The sequence below is a fragment of the Myotis nattereri genome, assembly GCF_964212035.1.
Source record: "Myotis nattereri genome assembly, chromosome: 9".
NCBI classification, from domain to species: Eukaryota; Metazoa; Chordata; class Mammalia; order Chiroptera; family Vespertilionidae; genus Myotis; species Myotis nattereri.
Window position 1 is genome coordinate 65,876,522 of NC_138084.1, and position 25,354 is coordinate 65,901,875.

The 25,354-nt window shown below is 35.4% G+C and overlaps 1 protein-coding gene across 1 annotated transcript in view; it reads right to left on the minus strand.

Annotated features, from left to right (window-relative positions):
* Positions 1–5,887: 5,887 nt before the first annotated feature.
* Positions 5,888–25,354, minus strand: part of PGR (progesterone receptor) — a gene marked incomplete at its 3' end in the record, with an annotated part of 65,602 nt that continues 46,135 nt past the window's right edge. The window contains exons 5-8 of the mRNA XM_081098134.1: positions 16,222–16,366; positions 14,616–14,746; positions 8,665–8,822; positions 5,888–6,043 (exon numbers count right to left, since the gene is read on the minus strand). Of these exons, the coding sequence (XP_080954260.1) occupies positions 5,888–6,043; positions 8,665–8,822; positions 14,616–14,746; positions 16,222–16,366 (590 nt within the window). The remainder of the gene's footprint in view (positions 6,044–8,664; positions 8,823–14,615; positions 14,747–16,221; positions 16,367–25,354) is intronic.

The window sequence follows — 25,354 nt, forward strand, 5'->3', positions numbered from 1 at the left end:
GACTGTCCTTTTCACCAAAACTTAAGAAAAATACCATTAAGCCCCAGACCCTGAACAATATTTTCATTAAAATCATTACATGACTTAGTCTAGTGAGGATAAGCAATTCAGGGGTTGGCAAACTTACTAGATTATGTGGCTATGTATTCCCTGTAAAATTTAAGGGATGCCAACATTCCCAATATCCAATGGCTATTTAAAAGGCATACATTGAGCAAAAGTGAGTTATATCATTCCATGGGGTGTCTGCTTCTCCATTTCACTTTCAGTGAAGACATGGCTGTTGAGTTCTTGAATATGAAAATGAGACAAATTTAAATTTGGGAAAAATTTCTTTGAGGGTTGAGGGATTGATTATGCACAATGTTTTGGAGAGTGTCAAGGTAACTTTTAAAAATTCATATTCTATCCTAAAATCTGGTGTGTAAAAGATAGTATAGATGAGAGAAATCATTTAGGTATTCACCGCAAGAAAAACTCCAAAAATTTTAATAGCCATCTCACCAAAGGAATGCAAGATATCAGATCAAGGCAGACATGAAAATCTCTTGTGGATATTTTGTATTATAACCTTATTAAGAACAGGAATGTTGCCGAAACCGGTTTGGCTCAGTGGATAGAGCGTCGCCTGCGGACTGAGGGGTCCCAGGTTCGATTCCAGTCAAGGGCATGTATCTGGGTTGCGGGCACATCCCCAGTGGGAGATGTGCAGGAGGCAGCTGATCGGTGTTTCTCTCCCATCGATGTTTCTGACTCTCTATCTCTCTCCCTTCCTCTCTGTAAAAAATCAATAATATATATATATATATATATATATATTAAAAAAAAGAACAGCAATGTTATTTTTTTGGATTGATGACTTCATCATGATTTCTAGACCCATTATTCCCTTTTGTGGAATTAGTATCATAGTAAAAATGGTCTGAGCATGTAATACATACCATCAAATTTTGGAGGGGTTGTGTTCTAGTCAAGCTCTCTATATTTTAAAGAAATACTTTAAAAACGTCAAAATCAGTATCATTATTCTTAATTGATTTATAAGGAAAGGGTGGTAGGCTCTTCAAATTTTTCAATGAAACAAACCCCAAGCTCAAAAGACTATAAAGACATTAATTGACTACTTCTAGCTCTAATTTCAAATCAAAATACATCAAACATTCATATGCCCCTAGAGGAAACAAACTGAATTCCTAGAGTCCTTGATTTCACTATAGAATATACCAGATTAACCTGGTAAAGTTATAGATAGAACTATGGCTTAATGAAAACATAATAGCGGTTACATTTCTGAACACCTGTATACTTATTTTTATTTCCTATTTTCATAAAGCGACTCAGCAAAGGCAGGTGTAATCAGAGAGGTGAAGTGACTGGCTAGGCTCATTCAGACAGTTAATGCCAGAGCAGTGGGCCACAGGCCTTGGTCTGCTGTTCCCACAGTACCCATTATAATTATATCACGGTAGCTGCGGGTAATTTACAAGTTACAGGTTGATATGCCCTAACTACAGAAAAGGCATTGTTTGGGCAGAAACATATTGTCTATCCTCTGTGTAGGAATAAATTATTTTAATGTTAAATAAATAAAAAAAAATACTGTTGGCTAATTATAAAGTATCATTTTTTTAATGAAAACACAAAAATTGTTATATAACAACTGATCTTAGAGGTACAATAGCTTTCGACTCAAATGGCTTCTCAAACCTTTAAAAGGGAAACATTTCATTAACTCAATAGTCTATTTGAGTAACCTTCAAGTATTTTCTGATATATAACCTGTTTTTTGTGATATAGATATAATTTCATTTTAGAGCTACCACAAAGAGCGTGACCTAAAAAATAAAGTTTATAATGACATCATAAAAAGAGACATCAGTAGTCAGGAATTTGTAGAGCAAAAGATTTAGAGACTAGATATCTTCCATTTGGTGATGTCATGTTGTTTTGCATAAGCTTTTCTTTTTTTTAAGATTAGCACAAAATATTAAATCCTAGTATTTAGACATGCACTTTATGAATTAAGATCAACATAAAAAATATCAGACATCCTATGAGCTTGCAAAATAAGGAAACCCAACCCTTCTGATCACCACATTCTATTCCCCCATAGGTTAGTGAAATCAGGACATTAAAATTATGTAAAAATTTTTGTAAAAAATTATGTTGAAATTTAAGTCTGTGTTGATGAAAAAATATTGTTTTAATTCAAAGTAAGAAGATCAGATAACAAAATGATCACATCATTAACTGTTCTCTTGGGTCATTACTTGAGTGTGAAAGGCTTAATGGCATTGTTTTTATTGTTTTTATTTTTGGACACACCTACATTCATTTACCTATGTCACACAATTCATTCTGAGAGATACCATTCCCACATTGGTAGGTTTTCTTTATTATATATGAAATTAAAAAATGCATTTATTGGGATGAAATTTTTGGGAAAAAGACATTGAAAGCTTTTTCAACAAATATACACACAGATTTAATGCAAATGAATTCTGATATGACTAAACTAAGGAATTATTTGATATTTATTTTAAAATTAGTATCTTATGTTGTGCTGCATTTGCTTCAGTAAAGTTATACATAAACAATCCTTTGAACTATCAAAAATCACATTGTATTTTTCATTTGTACATTCAACAAAAATTTGAGTGTCTCCTATTTAAGGCACTGCGACTTAAACTTACTATCAGACTGTAACTTTCTTGAGATACAAGGAACAATAACATAGAAGAATAATGCTTATTAGCACTTTTTTGGCAATAATAGCAGGTACTCAATAAATACCTGTTGAATGAAATCAGAAATCAGAAAAATTTATATACTGAGTTTTATAATACAAACAATTTAGGGCTACTTACCTATAAAGAAACAATTTTATTCTCTGAATTTTCCTTAGGGAGGAAAATGATATTCCATTCATTCAATTTAAAAATTTAGAACGAGGAGCATTAGGTTTTCTTAATAAATATAAAATGTACTTACATTCTCCTATAGTATAATCAGTACAAGGGGATATCTCACAAAGTAGGAAGAAAATGTGGAAAATTAAAAAAAGGTAAAGAGAAATGAAGAGATAGAGAGAGGGACCATGGAAAGATAAGGTGATAAAGTCATGTGTGCAGAGACATGGAGTGATGTAACAAAAGAATGAGAGAGATCCACAGTAATACCAAAAATATAGAACAAGTCATTGAACTTTCAGTTCAAGAAATGCTATTGACCCACCTCAGGTGGCTCCCAGACTTGTAGGAGAGTTGGAATTATAGAACAACACACTATTGCAATTCAAATGTGCACAAAATGCATGGTGAACCTTAGGGGAAGCAAATAATTGCCTGGACGATGCAGGGAAGGCATAGAAATGATGTTTGGCTGAGCGTTAAAGGTTGAGATATAAAGGGGACTGGTATCCAAAGGTGAAAATTTGGGTAGAAAATTGATTTACATGACTGGAACATAAGATGAATATATGACAGTGTTGGGCAGAGAGAAGCAAGTTGTAAGAATTGATGCTTTAACACCATTTCAGACTCCTACTACTATGTGCTGGCATTAATAAGAAAAGTAGACCAAATAAAGTTAAAGGTGTTTTTGAAAAGCTTACTTGGAGATTCTAAAGTGCAGCTATAGTTGAGAATCACTATAATAAGTGACTGGAAGTCAGTGAATATTTTCAATGAGGAATTAGCGTAATTAGATCCTTTTAAGGAAGAAAACTTTGGCCTGGATAGTGCAAAGAGAATGAGTGTGTGGGTGTATCAATACTTTGAAGAACTGAATACCAGTAGTGTCTATTATAATACATATGCATTCACAGAAAAGACATGACATAGACATACTAAAGAAGAGACCATTGTTATACTAATGTTGAGACTATTTGGAATACTTAGGTTAAACTGTTATTCAATGTTATAACCAAGAGTTACATGATTTGCATATTATCTGTTATATTTGCCACATAAATCTAGTGAACTCAAGGCAAAGGCCCTGGTTGGAGCCTGTTTTAATACCCACTTCAAATGCCTTCTGAGAACGTACTATTTATAGATACTCATAGCTAATTCTCCTTTGTAAACTGAAGAAATTATTAGTAAAAAACTAATAATGCCAATTTTTTAATCAGATGAAACCATTTTATCTTGTTTTGGAGGTCACACTAGTATTCATGAATATTATTCTATGTTTGTGTCCCTTGTTAAACTGCAAGTATTTATCAGTTGAATAGAATGAGTAATTAAAAACTCATTAAGAAATCAAACTTCAGTGTTTTCTATATTGTTTTAGAAGTTATTTTGATTTTCTCATTAACAACTATTAATTTGCATAAGGTGGTATTTTTATTTGTCAGATAATGTCTAACTTTAAAGAAATTTAGAAAAAGAATTGGATCTCTGGTTTCTCTGGGTTGTTAAAAATTATATATGCATCATATACATGACCTATAATAGGCACATAGATATGCCTTTGGTATAAATTACTTTATCTAGAAAACATTGATGGATTTCAATTGAACTTTACCAGTGTTATGAACTTAGTTCTTCCTGTTTATATCTATACATATAGATGTGTGTGTGTGTGTGTGTATATATATATATATATATATATATATATATATATATATATATCCTTTGAAAAAAATAGATCTCCAGTGACTCATCTCAGGAAAGAACTCATCTAAAAGAATATTTTCCATTCATATGACAATAAAAATAAAAATTGTGTTTTCTAGTTATTATAATTGGTTGCATTACTTTAAGACAGTATCTAGAATTCCCTGAAGTATCTCTCTTAGAATTAGAACAAAGGCACTCAAAAAGTTTCAACCTGTGATTAGTCTATTATGCTTCACTGAGTAGAGTAAGAGAATAATACTCCTCTCTTTTTATCCCTGCCCTACCTCCCTCCCTCTTACCCTCCCTCCCTCCCTTCCTCCCTCCATTTTTGGCTTCTTGGATTAGAGAAGATGTTAATAAGAAGCTCTGATCAAAAGGAACATTTTGCAATAAAGATATTATTATACCAGAGTTAAAGGTGAGGAAACTGAGAATCAGTAAAGTGACTTTCCACATGCTCTCAAGTAAGGAGTGGATTAGGCCAGCAACTCTTCTGACTTCCCATTTCGATTCATAATATCTTACTAGAGGACAATTCCCAAAAGTTAGTAAAAAACTATAAAACCCACAATACTATTGTCATAATAGTATGGCTCTACTTAATAACTTCTTTAGAGATTTATGTCTCCAGACTGGAAAGCAGTCTTACATGTGAGCTACTTTTCCTAGTTTGAGGAACATCAATCTACTTCAAAAATTTAAACTCCTTTTCTCTATGTATTTTCTGCATTTAAAAACTCCTGAAAATCTTTTAAAGGTTATAAATTTCCTTCTAACAAAAATGTATATACACTCATGTAGACAAAATTTTGCATACCATTTTAAAGGTCCATTTTTAAAAAAATAATCGAGGAGACAAAAGGATCTGCCTAAAGGAACATATATAATAGCTTTTTAGTATTACATGTAAGGTTTTTTTTCTCTCTAAAACAGATTTGTTAGATGCAAAAGTTTAAAATCTTCACCTAAATGGTATGAAATAACATGTATAAGATTAAGTTTACCTTAACCCTCAATTTTAGTACTTTTTCAATCTTGTAAACTCTTAAAGAAAATATGGGTACACAAAACACTTAAAATTCTAATTACACCATATAAATGAAAACAGTTAAAATCTCACAATTTTCTCTGGAATTTATACAGAATGATATGATATGAATGTAAGGCTTTGAGAAGAACATTGTAAGAACTTGAGACCTCATAATCCTGACCCAAACAAAAACAGACATACAACAAAATTTAATTTTTAAAGGTAAAAATGGAATTCACTTTTTATGAAAGAGAAGATGTTTCACCATCCCTGCCAAGATTTTGGGTAATTGTGCAGCAATAACTTCAGACATCATTTCTGGAAATTCAACACTCAGTGCCCGGGACTGGATAAACGTATTCAAGCAATACAGATGAAGCTGTTTAACAAGCTGTTGGTTTAACAAATGGAAAAAAAAATGTAAGAAAAGCAAAAAATTCATATACTATTCAAGCATGGCAACTTATTTTTCTAACAATATAAATACTCACAAAGATGCTTTCTTCTTAACTAGCTCCACTTTCTAGAATATATAAAATATCACACACTGTGTAATGTTATAATAGTAAAATAGGATTTTAAAAAATGAAAGTAGGTGGAAGGAAAAATGTCAGCCGAATAGGCAGATGTGTCCTGTGCCTTGTCTTGGAGCAGACAGAAAGAGCAACTAAATTGACCACAAGACCTCAAAAAGCCAAAGAAATTCTGAGAAAGAAGAACAAAGCAGGAGACTTACACTTTCTGATTTCAAGCTATACAATAAACTTATAGTGATAAAAACAGACCAATAAACCAGAGGAATAAAATCAAGAGCCCAGAAATAAACCAGAGTATATATAATCAACTAAGTTTTTTAAAATCCTCACTTGAGGATATGTTTATTAATTTTAAAGAAAATGGAAGAGAGGAAGGGAGGAAGGGAGAAAGGAGAGAGAGAAACATTGATGTCAGAGAGAAACATTGGTTAGTTGTTTCTCATATGCCCTGACCAGGTATGGAACCCACAACCTAGATATGTGCCCTGACTAGGGACTAATCCTACAGCCTTTTTTTTTTTTTGTATGTATAATGCTCCAATCTATTGAACCACCTGGCTGGGGCTCAACTAACATTTGACAAGGGAGCCAATAATACTTAATGAAGCTTGACTCCTCTTACACCCCTCACAGAAATTAACTTGAAATTAATTAAAGATTTAAATGTAGGACCGCCCAACTGACATAGCTCAGTGGTTGAGCATCGACTTAGGAACCAGGAGGTAATGGTTTGATTCCCAGTCAGGCACATGACTGGGTTTGGGGTTCAATCCCCAGTAGGGGGCGTGCAGGAGGCAGCTGATCAATGATTCTCTCTCATCATTTATGCTTCTCTCTTTCTCCCTCTCCCTTCTTCTCTAAAAACAATAAAAATATATTTAAAAAAATAAATAAATGTAGGAACTGAAAGCATTAAATGCCTACTAGAAAATAGAGAAAAAAAGCTCCTTGACATGAGTCTTGGTAATGATTCTTTGGAAATCACACCTAAAACACAAGCAACAACAATAACAACAAAAAGCAGGACTACATCAGTCTTAAAAGCCTCTGCACAGCAAAAGAAACTATCAACAAAGTGAAAACACAACAAAAGGTATGGGAAAAAAATATTTACAAACCATATAACTGGTAAGAGGTTATTATCTGAAATATATAAAGAACTCCTATAACTCAGTAGCAAAAAACACCCCAACAAACAAATAAACAAACAAAAAAACCCAACCCAAATTATCCAATTAAAAAATGGGAAAAAGACCTGAATAGACATTTTTACAAAGAAGATATATACGAGTGGCCAACAGGTACATGAAAAGATATCATTAGGGAAATGCAATTGAGAACCACAATGAGGTATCACCTTATTCCTGTTAGAAAGGTCCTGAGTAAAAAGACAAGAGATAACAAGTGCTGGTATGGAGGTAGAGAAAAAAGAACTCTTGCACACTGTTGGTGGAATTGTAAATTGGTACAGCCTCTATGGAAAACAGTATGGAGGTTCCTCAAAAAATTAGAAGTAGAACTACCATGTGATCCCGCAATTCCACTTCTGGGAATATATCCAAAGGAAACAAAAAAACTCTAGCTAAAAAAGACATCTGCACCCTCATATTCCTAGCAGCATTATTTATAATACACAAGGGAAATAACCTACATGTTCATCAATGGATGAATGGATAAAGAAGATGGCATGTGTATATAAAATATATACCCAATGAAATATTATTCAGCCATAAAAAATTAAGAAATCTACCATTTGCGACAATGTGGATGGACCATAAAGGCATTATGCCAAGTGATATAAGTCAAACAAAGACTGTATGATCTCACTTACTAGTATATGTGGAATCTAATAATAATAAAAGAAAGAACCTACCAAACTCACAGAGTTTGCCATCTACACCTCATTTTAACTTCCTCTCTCTGAACCTCTACTGTATGTGGTGTCTCTGACTTTCTCATGCATGAGGGGTTCCCATAAGTATATATGTTATTAAATTGGGTTATTGTCTCTTGTTAACTTGTCTCATGTACATTTAATTATTAGACCAGCCAAAAGAATCTTGAAGGGTAGAGGAACATTTTTTTCCTCCTCAATTGTTATTAACTTATAATTCCATCAAAAATGCTATGAGAGTGTTATTTTCCACCTCCATACTTTTACTTTTCCTGTAAATGTTGTCCAACTGAAGGCCAAAATATTTTAGAACATATTCAGGAAAATGTATCGCAATTCCTATCAACTATTAGATTACCCTCAAATTATAAAAATACTAGTAAGAGGACATTTAGGTGATCTATATAAAAATAAACAAAGCAAAATATAAATTCTGAGCAATATGATGCAAATACTGTTTAAAAATATAAGTACAACTATAAATTTAAGGAGACCATATGACGTAAAATTTAGATTTAATATTTTAAAAGTTATAGAAATTCAGAAAATATTCATTGATACTCTAGAAAATGAAATACTTACATCATGCAAGTTATCAAGAAACTTTGTAAGTTGGTAGAAACGTTGTGAACTAGAGACAACACCTTTTTGCCTCAAACCAATTGCCTTGATGAGCTCTCTAATGTAGCTTGCTCTCATTTCATCAAACTGGTTTTGACTTCTTAGCCCTTCCAGAGGAACTGTAGAAAGACAATCACAAGTGTCAATTATGCTTAAGATGATGACACAAGTGGTTTATAAAACACATTTTTGGGCTGTGTGATGATGTTTTTGGTATGTAACTCTATACACAACATATTAAATAAGAAATAGTGTTGCCGATCCTTTTAGGACATATAAATTTCTGGTTCTCTGGAAGAATATAAGAACAAGCAGGCAATATAAACATTTCAGCTTACCTATAGTAGAGCTGCGTCAATTGTATTTAAATTAGAATTTGCTTAAAAGAGCACCTGACAGTATTCTACAGCTTTGTCTCAAATACTTGGTTTGATTAAGTGTGCAACAGCATGTAGTCTTTTTCTTTCTTTCCTTTTAACAAATACTTGGATTTCTCTGTGAAGTCTTGTGTTCTATGGATGAAGAAGGAGTGCTGTAATAAATCTAACAGAAGAACCTTACAGGGTGATCTGATCATAAATTCCTAACTGGGCAGGTCATAGTGAGTAGTCATGTCCAAGTCTATGACTTCCTTATTGAAAGGTTTTTAAGCTAGCCCTGTCCATTGTTCTTGTGCAACAACCTTAACACACCTCTGAAACGTCAGAATTAATCCTCTTTTTCAGACCCTTAAGAGAGCACATAATCTTAACTGTCCTGTAATCCAATCTCTGCCTTGCTTTCTCCCATCTTCCGGCAATCTTCCTTACCTTTCCTCCTTAATTCAAAAGAAACTGCAAACTGTCATTCTCTGGAGCATTTAAGATTTGCTTCCTGGCAACTGTCATTAGTTTGGCTCATATAAACTTGTACAATTGTCTATAGATTTGGATGTTTCTTATGTCAATATCATATAAATCTCAAGTATCTCTCATTAAGGTTATTCCTGGATAATTTATCTTTTTTGTTGTCATTTTAACATTACCTCATTAAAGTTTCTAACTCTTTCCTATTAATATGGGAGAAAACCATTGCTATTTGAATATTTCCCTTATATCCCTTCACTTGATTATATTGTTTTTATATTTTTAAATGTATATTTTAATTCTAATTTTGGGGTGATTACCTTTGTTTTCTTGGTATACAACACTATATTCAAATAATACCTTCATTTTCCTCTTTCCAGTATGGTCATGTACCACATAATGAGGTTTCTGTAAACAACAGACGGCATATACAATGATAGTCCCATAAGATTATGATAGAGCTGGGAAATTCCTATTGCCTACTGATGTTGTAATGCAATACATTATACAAATACTTACCATTGTGTTACAATTACCTGTAGTATTTAGCACAGTAACATGCTGTACAGTTTTTTAGCCCAGGAGATATAGGGGAAGAATCTGTCACCCCAAATATGTCTATTTGGTATAAGGATTATTTTAGGCTGGCTAATTTAAAAAACAGCAGACATGGGAGAAACTCTGAAAGCCCAGTAGAAGTTACTCTTTGTAAAAGGTATTTACAAGTCTAAGGGACATCTCCAAAGGGTGTCTTCTGCTCTGTATCAGGAAGTAGGGGATGACTTTATTTCTAGAAACTCTTATCAATGCAGAAGACAGTGACTTAAATCTTTACCTTGTTGACTCTACTTTTCTTGTTAACCTCCAACAACTGCTTCCCTTCCACCATAAGCTTCTTTTGTCTGCAGCTGAAGATGGAATTTAAGGTGTGGCTTCAGCTATTTGGCAAATTACTAAATTTTCCTAGGTCTCTTCCATGTATTCAGGAGGTATACATATTATTACACTTCTGTTTTTCTCCTGTCATTAATTACAGGGATGTCTCAGGCAAGAACCAAGCTGAATAGAGGAGAAATTATTTTTACTCCCCTACAGTAGGCTAGATCCCATATAGCCTACGTGTGCAGTTTGGGTAAGTGCACTCTATTTTTCACACATGATGAAATCACCCAATGTCTTTATAAGTAATGCATGACTGTAGTTGTAGCTCTTATTTCTGCTTCATGATTCAGTGCATTGTTCAGAACTTCCAGAATAGTAAGTATAATAGTGGTGACCAATGCTCCTATTTTGTTGCTGACTTTAATGGAAATGGCTCTTATTATATGTTAACTAGTAATTTAGATATTTACCTCTGAAATCTTTAATTCATATATCTAGATTCTAGGCACAACTTCCTGTTCTTACGGCTAAGTCTCTTATTTCCATTGTCAATTTACCTATAACTTTTTGCTTAAATATATAGGTCCTGTTGCCACTTGTCTAAGATGCCCTGGTTGATTTCTTCTTTTGTATTTTACTATTTTCTCTTGCTAGATCTTTAACAATTTGGGTGTCAGATCTCCTTCTTGATTCTGATTTCCCACAAATTTTAGTATTTTGCCCTACTTTTAAGACATTTTTCAACTTTGTCTTCCAATGCTTCTACTGACTTTTAAATTCTTCACATACATATCAATAATTTTAGTTTTCAAGGGCTCTTTCCTTTTCGTATTATTCTTTTTTCATAGTATCCAGTTCTTAATTTCATGGGGTACAATATGTTCTCTGATCTTTCTAAGGAGGGGTTAACTTTGCTATTTTTCTGAAGTTTTTGTCCCCATGGTCTCTGTTTCCTTCAAGTTCTTTTTTTTTTTTTTTCTGTTTTGTCTTTGTCTTTGATGTCAAAAGTATTCCTCATTGTTTATTTATATTCAAGAGTAGAAAACTAAAGAGCTGATTGATATACTTGAATGAGTAGTGCTCACTGACTGTGAGCTTTATTGCAGGGAAATCTAGCTGAGCTATTTCAAAGAGAAATCCCTGCTATTATTTAGTTATTTTTCTTTCTGGCTAAACAGATTCTGCAGAGAAGAAATTTTCATTTTCCATATCTGGAGGATATAAGTTTGGAAGGCCAGGTTCTGGGAGACAGGTGGGAGAAGTATGCTGTCTTAAAATTTGGCAAATAATCTGTTTTCAACATGGAAGGAAACCCTCACCCTCAACAGTACCTGTGGTTCACCAATACAGCTTTCTTCTGTTATATCCTCTTCAGGGAATAGTTTACAATTTCTGTCTCAGTTGGTGAGAAACAATTGGCATGGCTGGGTGATACTTGGAAACTGACTTTCAACAGAGCTCCATTTTTAACTCTACCTTCACTCTCCTTTCGAAAACTCGTAAATGTCACCAATTGAACAACATGCCAGAGGTTCAGTGATACAAATAAAGGCGCTTCTTGAATTTTCTTACTTCTGGCTTAGGTATGCTAAATTGGTTGTGCTTGCTAACTTAAACATGTTTTTGCTATTGACTCCTCTCTCATCCTCTTTTCATTTTTATTTTTAAAGATCTCATTGCTAATATTTTAGTGTAGTTTTAGAGGAACCAATGGAAAAAATGTATGTGTTCAACCTGCCATATTTTCCTGAAGATTCGTATTTTAGTTTATAATGGAAAATGGAAGGCTTAAATTCTTATGCATCCAATCATCAAACTTTCCTTTTGCCAACTTACTTATTGCATTTTTAAAAAGGTTTTTTTAAAATTGATTTTTAGAAAGAGAGGAAGGCACAGGGAGAGAGAGAAACAGCATTTGGCTGCCTGCTGCACACACATACCCGCCTCCTAAGGATAGAGCTGGCAATCCAGGCATGTGCCCTGACCAGGAATCAAACCAACAATCTTTCAGAGCAATGCCCAACCAAATGAGCCACACCAGCCAGGGATCACTGCATTTATTTTTAAAAGATATTCCTTATTTAAGATTTCAAAATTATTTCTATTAGTTTTAGTTTGTTTTTAACAACATAAGTGTTCACATTTAAGTTAATTATCTGGTATTATCTTAGAACATAATTTCAGATAAATATCCAAACCAACTTTTTCCAAAATATACAGTATTTTTCCAACAATGTTTACTCCATACACATTGATTTGTGATGTTCATATTATGGTATATTAAGTTCTAATATATACTAGTCAGATTTGAATAACAGTTCAACATATCTATTCTTTTCTCACACTGTATTAATTATTGTAGCTTTCTAAATTCCCTCCCCTGGCTCCAAATAGGTAATGCATACCTATTTATTTCCTTCCTTTCCATGGCTCTAGTGACTGTGGGAGCATGTGTCAAGATACAGCCTCCATTTGCTTGGGCACCAGGTGATAATAATGAGCAGAGCCCTCTTGTTGATTTGCATTAAACATGTAGTGGGAAGAACAAATACTCCTAATTTTGTTGTTGTTAAGCTACTGAGATTTTGGGATTTTTTGGTCACAATGGAGTCTATCCATAAATACATAATTATGTTAATAATAAATAATTTGGGAGATAATATAAGACCATCTATGGCAGAATCTGTCTAGAAGGGCAGAAGTTAACTGCTGTAATATTAAATTTATGCCATCTGACTATTTTGGCCAGTCTCTTATCAATGCCCTTAGTCCACTTTATGCACTTCATCAAATTAGGCTTGAAGGTCTTTGCTCCAGTGGGTTTTCCAGGGGAAAATAGACTATAAATCCTTAGATCCTGAATCAGTCCCTGACTTTTCTAAGGGTTTAGCTTTTCTACCTTTACTCTTGATAGGTTACTCCTATTTGAGATGTGTGCACTAGAAAGAAGTTCCTGCAAAGATACTGCGGAGAAGACCTTTGGCTCACCTTCTACCTAGGACCTTAGCTTTCTGTTGTTCTCTTTCAGATCACTATGAATGAAGGATCGATTCAAACACTCAAGTTGAGCTTACCTGTGCATGGAAAGAGCACAGAAAAGGGTAAAAGGTAAAAGCGGTTTTAAAAATTTTCTCACCCTTGAGGATCCACTGAGACAGAGGTACACTGTTCTTTGTGTACAAAAAAAAGAGAGAGAATTAAATAAAATGCCCCTGCTTTCTGGTGACCAAAGCTATGCTTCCTAATATACCATTTTCTTTTTCTTCTGAGTATAGAGCTCAGGTGTATTTCCCAGCCTCTCCTGCAGTTAAGGTGGGCCATGGGAAGTGGGTGGAAATGACATATGGTACGTCCAGGTTTCCCCTCCAAACCTTTCTCACTCCATGTTCATTTTCTAGTCAGACCCGGTGGCACACTCCAAGCTGCTAAGAGAGGGTGGTGTCCCTTTAGGAAAGGAGCCTGGGTTTTCTTGCTAACCTACTGGACTATGGTTGTGAGCGATAAACTGCTATTGTATTATGCTGCTGTTCTTGGTAGTTACTTATTACAACAGCCTATCCTAACATAGAGAATGATTCCAAACAAAATTATGTAGTTTATATAGTAAATCCTTGGTGGGGTGGGTAGAGAGAAGCATAGTTTGTGTCTATGCAATATTAATTAGTTTATAATAACTTAAATGTGTGAACATAAAAGAAATCATTTAAGCCCTAACTGGTTTGGCTCAGTGGTTAGAGGCATCAGCATGTGGATTGAAAGGTCCCAGGTTCGATTCCGGTCAAGGGCATGTACCTTGGTTGCGGGCACATCCCCAGTAGGAGGTGTGCAGGAGGCAGCTGATCGATGTTTCTCTCTCATGGATGTTTCTAACTCTCTATCCCTCTCTCTTCCTCTCTGTAAAAAATCAATAAAATATATTTTTAAAAAAACCATTTAATGTTTTATAAAAAAATGGAATTGGTTGAACTGATAGGTTATTTTAGTATTATGTATTAAGTAAAACCTGAGAAATAGGATGAAACTTTATTAACTTCTATAACAGTAGAATGGGTGTTTCTCCTTTGCAGTTACAATAGAAGATTCATACCTCCTGTATAATCATATGATCATATAGTTGTTTGAAACTTTCCTAATGAATAAAAAAATAAAAAAGTAAGTATTTTATATTACGTTACTTATACTCACTTGTATTAAGGAGTAGCAATACTTTCATACAGAGGAACTCTTCATGGCTAAGTTGAAGCTTCACAAACTCCTGTGGAATCTGCCACATGGTAAGGCATAATGAATAGAATGATAATTCCTTCATCCGCTGTCTTCCATCATACACAACACCCAGAAGAAAAAGTAACAGGGAAAAAAATTCACACATGTATACTAGCCCGTTTATGTAATTTATTACAGAATATGAGATTTAGTAATTACCTTATTTATTATTAAAAATGACTTTTCATAAAGAAGCAATAATATTTGGAACATCAAAATTTTTTCACAATGCTGAATTTTTGAGGTTAAAAAATTTTAAAGTTAGAAAATCATATTAAATACCCATTGACCAAGGTTAACATTTCTTTTTTTTATCATCACACCAAGAAGTTGTAGGAGTTGAAAATGTGGAACTAAGGAATGCTCAGGAAATAATTTATTTACTCATGGACTCCTTCTGTGAAAAAAATATATGAATTTTTGTGTGCAATCCAATAGGAGAATGGATTTTCATCACAGAAAGTAGAGTATAGAATAGTTCAGTGGTGCAATTCAGAGCATTCAGTTTGCACTAGTTACTCTGTGAACTATTCTAGGAGAAATGTATGGTGATACAGAAAAAAGAACATCAGGAAGAATTAAATAATTGACAAAGTCAAACACAAATTCTGAAGGTTGAGGACATTTTTAAAAACTATTTTCTCAACCATGTACTGTTTTATAATATTCACATTAATCGCATGATGCTAACAAGAATAATGAAGACTAGATTTTGACTCAGAAGAGTGAAGATTAATTGAGATTGTCACTCAGATCCTTAGGTATGTTATGCAATTCTTCTGAGCCTCAGTTTCCTGAGCTGTAAAATAAAGGATATTAATTCCTTATCAATTTCAAAGGATAGTAGGATATAAAATGGATTACAATATACAAAAGTTAACTATAAACTGTCAAGATTTATATAAGTTATGTTATACAGTTCTGAGTCAACATTCACCATTAAAATAGTATAAATATTTCCATGAAAAGATTCTGATTTAAAGATTATATGTAGAACATTAATTACAGAAATTTAAATATAATCAAGCAAATTAAAATATTTATCTTTCAATTTTAAAAATAAATCCTCAGTGTTGTTTTTCCTCTAATGAGAGATGTCTTTACCTTTTGAAGGTAAATCAATATTTTCAAGCAAATTATTTATAATTTACTTCATTATCTTCATTAGCACCAAAGAAATTTTAATTTGATAAATAAACATTTAATTTTGTCTTTAAGTATATTTCTTGATACATTCCTGAAGTTTAAAAAAATTGCATTTCAAACAATTACTATACATTGAAACAAAAGGAAAACTCTCCATATATCAAATTAACTGATAAGATGGTATAATTACATTAATATTCTCAAGCTATAATTGATATGAGATAATATCAATCGATATGAGGTAATTCTGAGAAATCTTTCAAGAAAACTATTACTTAGCACACTAAATGTATGATTATCTGTTGAAATGTAATTTTCAAGATTATCCTACATACATACTTATGCTAATAAGAACTGCAAGAGTCAAGTTACTACTTACTCATTTATTATTAGATCAGGTGCAAAATACAGCATCTTCCCACTGACATGTTTATAGGATCTCCACCCTAGTCCAAACACCATTAAGCTCATCCAAGAATACTGAATGAGAGTTATCTGGTCATCAATATGTAAGTTTCTAAAACCTACAAAACAAATGAAAGAATAAAATGATCACAAAATCACTTGTGCTAAAAATGTTAAAAATAAATAGAAATTTTAAAATAAATGTGAGTAGAATAATATAATATTTTCAATTTTAATACATTGTACATTAAAAATCAGCAATTTTGGAAAGCGTTAAAAATAGTCACTGTGATTTAGCATTCTGGGAATTAACTAATTGAATCAACTGTCCACCACTCACTCATGTAACACTCACTTATTGAGAACTATTTATGTATTGGTCATTAAAATGCTAGGGTTACAACAGTGGGTAATGCAAAACCCTTGCCCCTACAAGAATCTCATAAGTCAATAGGAGAAACAAGCTCACAGTGCAGTGATAGAAAAGGTTAAGGGAGTACACCAGGCAATTGGAAGATCAGGAAAAATGCACTATGCGAAAAAGAGATAATTTCCAGGCAGAATATAATCAGTTTGTTGAGGAACCTCAATTCTTTAAGACATAACCATAAACTGGTAGGAGTAGAGAGAACAGAATGCATCAAAGAAATATTTAAAAAGTAAAATCAAAGAAATTTGGCAAATGATTGTGTAGGTAAGAGGAGAAAGTTGCAAATAGATTTTCCAGTATTTTACTTGAATAATGGATGATGGTAACAACATTAATGTGATAAAATAAAGAAGGAGAAATAGACTAGAGAATAAATAGTAAGTTTGGATATATTTGAGGGAACTCTGAAATATCCAGATAGTAGTTGGAAATGTAAATTAGAATAATGGAGAAATATTGAGCTAAAAATATAAATTTAGAAATTATTTGTATTTGAATGTAGCTAAAATAATGAGAGTGGAAGAAATCTTTTATTATAGGTATTGAGGAAAACTAGTGTCTTAGAACATCAATCACTTTCCACAGAGCTATTTAATAACATCATATATTCCCCCTTAGAATCCATTGAAGTACACCTACAAGTGACCAATTTAAAAAACAAAACCAGAGCAAGCTTAATTTCTTAAATCTCAAGGGAGAAAGATATTTATTTCCTGATTCTGTTAATCATCTCAAGGTCAGCGGCAGAAAAGGTTATCTTCTCTCTATACACTTCACATAGTCCCATCTTCATGTGAATGGTAGAAATGTATACATTTCTTATATATGTTATATACCAACAAATATGTATTTGTCAAGTATGTGTGTCCAAAATATATTTCATATATGTTATTAGAGATATATATATATAACAGATTATTATTTCACATATATGGAAAATGGCAGACTCATAGCAAATTAGGTTCAATTAATCAGATGTATTAAAGATTAACATTTTTCACTATCTTCCCTGATACATTTTTATTACCTATACCTTTCTTAATGTTGTAACTTTCTATAGAGAGCATTATATAAAATTAAATATTTGCTTTACTATGCTCTATATTGTTTATCGTAGGGCTTATGTTAATTTCTGAGCAATTTTTAAAATATGATAAAGTTACATAAGTTATTTCATTTGTTCTTTAAAAAACAGATTTGACTTATACTTACATATTTGCATTTATTTTACCCTTTTTTACAATCTGTTTTGCATTCTGGAATTATTAAGGACTAGAAATTATGAAATACTGTTATTATATTGTAATATAAAAGGCAAATCTTGTTGAAATAACTTAAGAAATTACCAATATTTATAGCAGAAAGTATACTCTTTCCATTTAACAGAATGAAATCCAACTCAGAAAATAGCTTTATTTATTCAGTCTTTTAGGGAGCTTATCTGTGATAAATGTACAAAGTTAAATTGACTTGAACATGCCTGGTCCAGAAGTGCAATTTTTCTCCAATTAACTGTAATATCATTCATTACTTCATACTGAAACAAAGACGGGAACACTGTGATCAAATTCCCATTGATGATAACAATCAGGGAACTTAGTACATTTGAGATGCTGATCAAAATGGAAATCTTCACATTGAGAGTGATGGATGGCCCCTAATTGTGTTTAACAAGAAAAATACCCTCTCTTTTTATGTGACTTGACCTGATAATTTTGACAAAAGCCCTGTTACAAACTGTGCAATCCTTACTGCTTAAAAAAATTAAGAGTACAGTAAAGACATGGCCTGTATGACTTTCTAGGTTCTCCTATCTTCCAGAGTTCTCATAAAATATTTAGGTTTGCTTCTGTAGAAACTGCCATGTATTAAAACATTAAATCTACAACAAAGGCAGAGCATTAAATACCTCAGTAGCTTCTGACACAAAGTATGAACTTTGAGGAGCACAATAAAGCATTAGCACAATAAGTACAATCCTAATATATACTTGATGACTTATTAAAATAAGAACAAAGACTTGATGTTTACTAGTAGTCGTCTAAGGCGGCATAGTTCTTTTCATATCAAAGCCATAATTTAAATTTCTATCATTTACCTATTTGGGATGAAGCATTCTGTTTTAAACTAGGCATAAATGTTGAAAAGATGCTGTTTCTGTCTTTAACACTGGCGAGACAGACAGAAAAGAGGAACATAATTATAACTCGGAGTAATAGTGGTGTGATTGACAAAGGCAAGGGTGATGCAGGAGAGCAAGGGGGCCTTGATTGAGTCTGGGAAGGCTCAGGGAAATTCTAGTGGAAATAACAGGTGATTAGAATCCTAAAGGCAAATTAGGGACCAGCCAGTGGAAGATGTAGAAAAGAAGGGCCTCCAGGTAGGGAGAAAAATATGGGCAAAAGAAAGCAGGAAACTGAGCAAAGAGCATTGTGGGAATTGAATCTGAGAGCTGTTTGAAGAGGAAGAGTGGGAGGTAACATTGCAAATTCAGGAGCCAGATCACAGAAGGGCCTTGGATGATAAGTTGAAGAATTTTGGACTTTGTTCTGAAAAAGAAAGGGAATAACATAATTCATTATAATTGTTTTAGAAAGATGATTTTGGAGGCAGAATAGAGGGTTATTTGGGGAAAGTGTGGAATTGTTATAATAGGCTGTGTAGGAGGAAAGGAAGGTACAGCAGAAATCTAGGAAAAAATTATGAGGACCTACACTAAGTCAGGGCAGTAGCAGTGGAGCATGTATAATGAATCATTTACTACCTAATAAAGAGGGAATATGCTAATTGACCCTCACACTGTGGCAAAGATGGCGGCACACACAGCCAATAAGGAGGGAATATGCTAACTGACTGCCACACCCTCAATGATGGTGGTGTCCACAGCCACAAGATGGCAGTGCCCAGTCCCCTCAGCCCCACTGGGGCAGCAGGCATGCAGCATGGCCAGGCCACCTTGCCACGCACCTGCCTCCCGAGTCCCCCAATCCCCTCAGCCGCCCAGCTGCCCAGGGCTGCCTGAGGCTCAGGTAACCAGGTCCGGCCGAGGCTTGCGCTGCCGGTAGTGGCAGCAGCAGAGGTGTGATGGGGCATCGCCTTCCCCTGATCGCCAGGTCGCCTCCTGCCCTTGAGGGCTCCCGGACTGTGAGAGGGGGCAGGCCTGGCTGAGGGAACCCCCTCCAGTGCATGAATCTTCATGCACCGGGCCTCTAGTATTTAATAAGTAGACATAACAGAATCTGATAACTCATTGGACAGGAAGTGATGGAGAAAAGTGAGCAGAGGACTATACCCAAGGGTATACACCAGATGCCATTCCAAAACATAGAAAATGGTTTTAGGTTTATGGAATAGGTTTATGCTGACTTGGAAGTTCATCCAGGTGGGAATGTATAACAAGCAGTTGAAATGCATGGTCCAATAAGTTCAGTAAAAGGTCTGGCTTGATACTATGTATTCCGGAGTCATCAGAATATAATGGTTGCTGAAGACAGGCTATGAATGAGTTCATTCAGACAGTATAGAGTGAGAAATTAATGCCATATTTATGGCGTGAGCAGAAGAACAAATCTACAAAGGAAATCTACAAAAGAAAATATGTACATTGAGAGAAACTTATCTACCTGGCAGGGAAGCAATGAATGCCAAGGGAATAGTTTAAGCAAGAAATGGTTTTGTCAGTGGCCTCAGAGGCAAAAACAGATCCTGAGACAGAGAAGCATCGATCAGATGGTCAAACCTCAGAGGGAAGGTAGGGGAGGATGAAGGTAAGGGGGCAAGATCAACCAAAGTACTTGTATGCATGCATATAAGTCCAACCAATGGACACAGACACCAGGGGGGTGAGGGCATGAGTGGGGGGAGGAGGAAGGGGGGCAATGGGGGATAAGGACACATATGTAATACCTTAATCAATAAAGAAATTAAAAAAAGAAACATGGTTATGACTGCTAGTATTTATTTGATTTGGTAAATAATTTCAGTGGAATAAGATGTTAGAAAAATCATTTTTGAGAGTATTATTAAAGCCTAACTTTACTACTAGTAGATTAATCTCATTTCTTTCCTAATACTTTTTTTGGGAAGTAATTTGATTTATTTATAAAGAAAAAAATCCTTTATTACACACATAGGCAACGGCTGTCACTGACTCAGAAGCTATTTTGGCATGCTTCAGAGGCAGAAAGTGACTCAGTCTTCTGCTACTGACGACTGCAAGAAGTCTGGCTGAGACCAAGAAGTATTTATTCAAAAATGCAATGTTTAAAAATGACAAAGCATTGACCTAAGTAGATTTTTTTTTCACCAAATAAAAAGAAGAATCAAGATAAAGTTATAAAAAGGAAATATTTTCCCCAAACCTCTCTGTCACATCACCTCTGCTATAACAGATTGATATAGCAGGGGTGGGGAACCTTTTTTCTGCCAAGGGCCATTAACATCATTCATGGGCCATACAAAATTACCAACTTAAAAATTAGCCTGCTATGTTTGGTCAAACATTTTTTTTTAAATATATTTTATTGATTTTTTACAGAGAGGAAGAGAGAGAGATAGAGAGTCAGAAACATCGATGAGAGAGAAACATCGATCAGCTGCCTCCTGCACATCTCCCACTGGGGATGTGCCCGCAACCCAGGTACATGCCCTTGACCGGAATCGAACCTGGGACCTTTCAGTCCGCAGGCCGACGCTCTATCCACCGAGCCAAACCAGTTTCGGCATGGTCAAACATTTAATCAACTCACCACTAATGCCTTGGCAGGGCCAGACCAAATGATTTTGAGGACCTTTATATGGCCCTTAGGCCAATGTTTCCCACCCCTGATATACAGGATGAGGAATATTTAAAGGTGAAACTTTTTTGGGAATGAGTACTTATTAATTTAACTACAGGTCTGGTGCACAAAATTCGTGCATGGGGGTGAGGGAGAGGAGGATCCCTCAGCCCGTCCTGCACCCTCTCACAATCCGGGATCCCTCAGGGGATCTCTGACTGCCAGTTTAGGCCTGATCCTGCAGGCCTAAACTGGCAGTCAGACATACCCCTCGCAATTCTGGACCACTGGCTCCTAACCGCTTGCCTGCCTGCCTGCCTGCCTGATCGCCCCTCACCCCTCTGCCTGCCTGCCTGCCTGATCGTCCCTAACCACTTGCCTGCCTGATAGCCTCTAAGTACCTCTGCCTGCCTGTCTGATGACCCTAACTGCCCGCCTGCCTGCCTGATCATCCCTAACTGCTTGCCTGCCTGCCTGATGGCATCTAACCACTCTGCCTGCCTGCCTAATCACCCCTAACTGCCTCTGCCTCAGCCCCCACCACAATGGCTTCATCCGGAAGGTCATTCGGCTTTCTGGTCTAATTAGCATATTACACTTTTATTATTATAGATTTCCAAAGCCTATCCTGACTTTAAGACTCTGCTTCATCAGCCCATAACTTACGGCTCTTAATTTATTTTTTGCTACTCTCCCCAATATAAATTTATTTTCAGTGGTGTTTTTAATATTTGAGTGATGAAACCCTTAGTATTTATTGGAGCAGTGTTTGAGAAACCATTTGCATAAATATATTTTCTCAATAAGCAGCTATTAAAAAGTTATATTTTATGCTACTAATGAACCCTCATACTTGAAAAAATTGGAAACCATTCTTATTCTGGCCTAATTTATTCTTCTCATTATATCATCAGCCACACTATCCCTTCTATCTGGAATGCTTTCCCTTCTTATCATGAATTATCAAAGTCTCATTTCTAACTGAAGGTACAGTTAACTGACACCTTGTCTCAAGCCTTCTCTCATTCCTGAAGCCAAAAATGTTCTTCTGTCCCATTTTCTTTATATCTGTATCTATCTCACTTTCCCTATAGTTGTTTGGGTATCTTATCTATCCCATTGGATTGAAAGTTTTTAAACAGAAAGAATGTGTCTTGTTTATTTTTTAAATTTTGCAAATATTGTGTTGCTTCACCATTGAAGTTACAGCAAAAAGTCTATGTAAAAATCATTCATATATAGATGCACTGTATCCTCACAGGTCATTTGTAAATGTGCTATCGTGAGGGAAAAGCATCTTTCAAGCATCCATTAAATAATGACAAAAGAAAAATTCTGAGATGTACTAAATTAAATTACAGTGGGCCAGCGAGTGAGAGAAAGAGGAAAGAATGATAAACTAATTAGTAGCTGTAGGCCACCTAACATACTACTCACATTCCTGAATTTATGTTGGAGCTTTGAATCAACTTCCAGGTGGCTATTTAAAAAGAAGTAGCCAGACACTACCTCATCCAGCTTATGCAATGAACTTTCAGGACTGTTGCAACAGCCAATCAAAAGTAGTGAATAGCCCTCCTTGACGGACTGTGCACCTATCCTAGAACTGCCCCCGCTTCACGTTTTCCCACCCTCCCCCTTATCTGTTGTCAGTGTAAAGTCTTCCAAAAACAACTAACATCTTTCTTCCTGAAAACGTTATGTATAAAAGGAGGGTGTTCTAGGAGGGTGGACATGTCTTCTCCATCTAGCCCTGCCGCTGGTGGTTTAGACTTCATTCCCCAGGGCCCGGTCGTTTTCTAGCTAACTTTGGCGACATAAACCGTTTCTTTTAGGAATGCTTTCAGCTGTGAATGGTTTTTGTTATTGTTGTTGTTTAATAATAGAAAAAAAAAAGATATCTCTGAAATATTATGAAAGAGATGTTAGATAAACTGCAATTATTATAACAGGCCCAAGAAAATAGAAGAGCTAGACAAAAAAAAAAAGAAGAAAAAAAAAAATAGAGGAAGTCGACCTGGCAACAAGAATCCGCTCATGCACCTCAGATATGTGTCCTGAGGCCCTCAGGCATGCTGTCACCTTTGTTATGATGAGCGTTTTAAATCCGATCTTAATCTGACTTCCCAAACCCATTTTCTTATTGTGAAAGAATGACCTGAATATACAATATGTTTTCCGAGCAGTGTTTTTTTTGTGTACTTCAAATAAGTAAACTGACATTCTGGTGTGTTAGGAAACTTCATTTAACAAAAGTCTTATCTTTCATAGAGCAATAACATGTGAATGAATGGAGATTCAGAGTCCAAAGGGCAGAGTAGTTAAACTCTGAACTTACCACTTCTCACACCCATATCAAAGCTACAGCTAAATTATAGAACAACTGTCACTGAGAACCTCCCAAGGATTAGCTTAACAGAATTCCTTAGTAAGCATATAAAGAAAAAGCCACTTCAAGATGGATAGGAGGGATGGAGATGTGATCCAGACAGATCCCACACCCATGGTGTGACAATGAATAAATGGGAGGGATAGCTTGGCTATGGAAGTCCACCTGAGGAATAAGGAGTCCAAACCCCATTCTGGGTTTTTCTATGTCAAGAAGAGGAGTTCTATAATATCTAGCTTTGAAAACCATCAGGGATTCTATCCCAAGAGAGACAAAAGGCTGCAGGAGATTGAGATGCTGCTATTAAAGGGTTCACACACTTAGTTACTCTTTCCAAGTTCCAGGGCAGGGGCAGCAGTTCAGGAAGAAATTAAATTGACTAACTTTTTTTTTTTTTTTTAGCATATTAGGCTTTTATTATACAGATCTTTTTCTTCCTTAAAAAGCGCATTACAACATGGATGAACCTTGAAAACATTATGCTAAGTCAAAGAAGTCAGTCAAAAAAGACCATGTATATTGCCTGATTCCATTTGTATGAACTATCCAGAATCTATAGAGTAAGAAAGTAGATTCATGATTGCTTAGCAGTTGGGGGGCTGGTAATGACAGTTAAAGGGTATGGGGTCTCTTTTTAAAAAAATTTTTATTGATTAAGTTATTACATATGTGAAATTGACTAACTTTTAGGATGAGGGCTGGAAGGGCAGAATCAAAACTCTCAGGAGACGGAAGTGCTGGCAGGCACCATTGTTCTGAGCTCTCTCTCACCCACCAGGCCCTATGAAGGCCCGTGCCAAATTTGTCACTGTTCATTAACATAACACCACTTGCCCAGCCCACACCATTAGCCTAGGTCTGTCTGATGTCTCCCTGAGACACTGCCCTAGTCAACCTGCTTGCCCCGTCAAAGCCTCTTCCAGTGGCTCCAGACCCTCCACATGAGTGGTGCTTGGCCTAGACTCTTGCTGCAGATACTCCCAAAGGTCTACAAACCCCACACAAATTTCAACCAGCCTCAGAAAGCACATCAGATGCTCCCAAAGGGCCACACACCTCATATGAGCAGTGGCTGATCTCAACTTGCATTATAGTTACCAACAAGTAGCAGCCAGGCTCAGCTCAAATCATAGTTTCTCTCAAGCCACTCCAAGCCTGGCACAAACACCAACCAACTGCAGATCACGTTCTAGCTCCTACCAAACAGCCCCAAACTCAGGAAAAGCAGCAGCTGATCTCGGCCCCCACAGGAGCTCAGTAAGAGACTCCAGACCTCCAGACGCTACACAACCAGCAGCTGGCTTCAGACCGCATCAGAGCCCCACCCAAGCAGCTCCACAACTGAAACACCTGAATAGCGTGGATGGCACTAGAGCCCTGCTAAAGTGACTCTTACTCCCTGGAGTCAGCCTCCACACAATAGCTTATCCAATGTAGTCATAGCTAGTCCTCACAGACAATTGGCCTGAGGGTCAACCCCACCCACAGATGTGCCGGCAGCAGTGGAGCC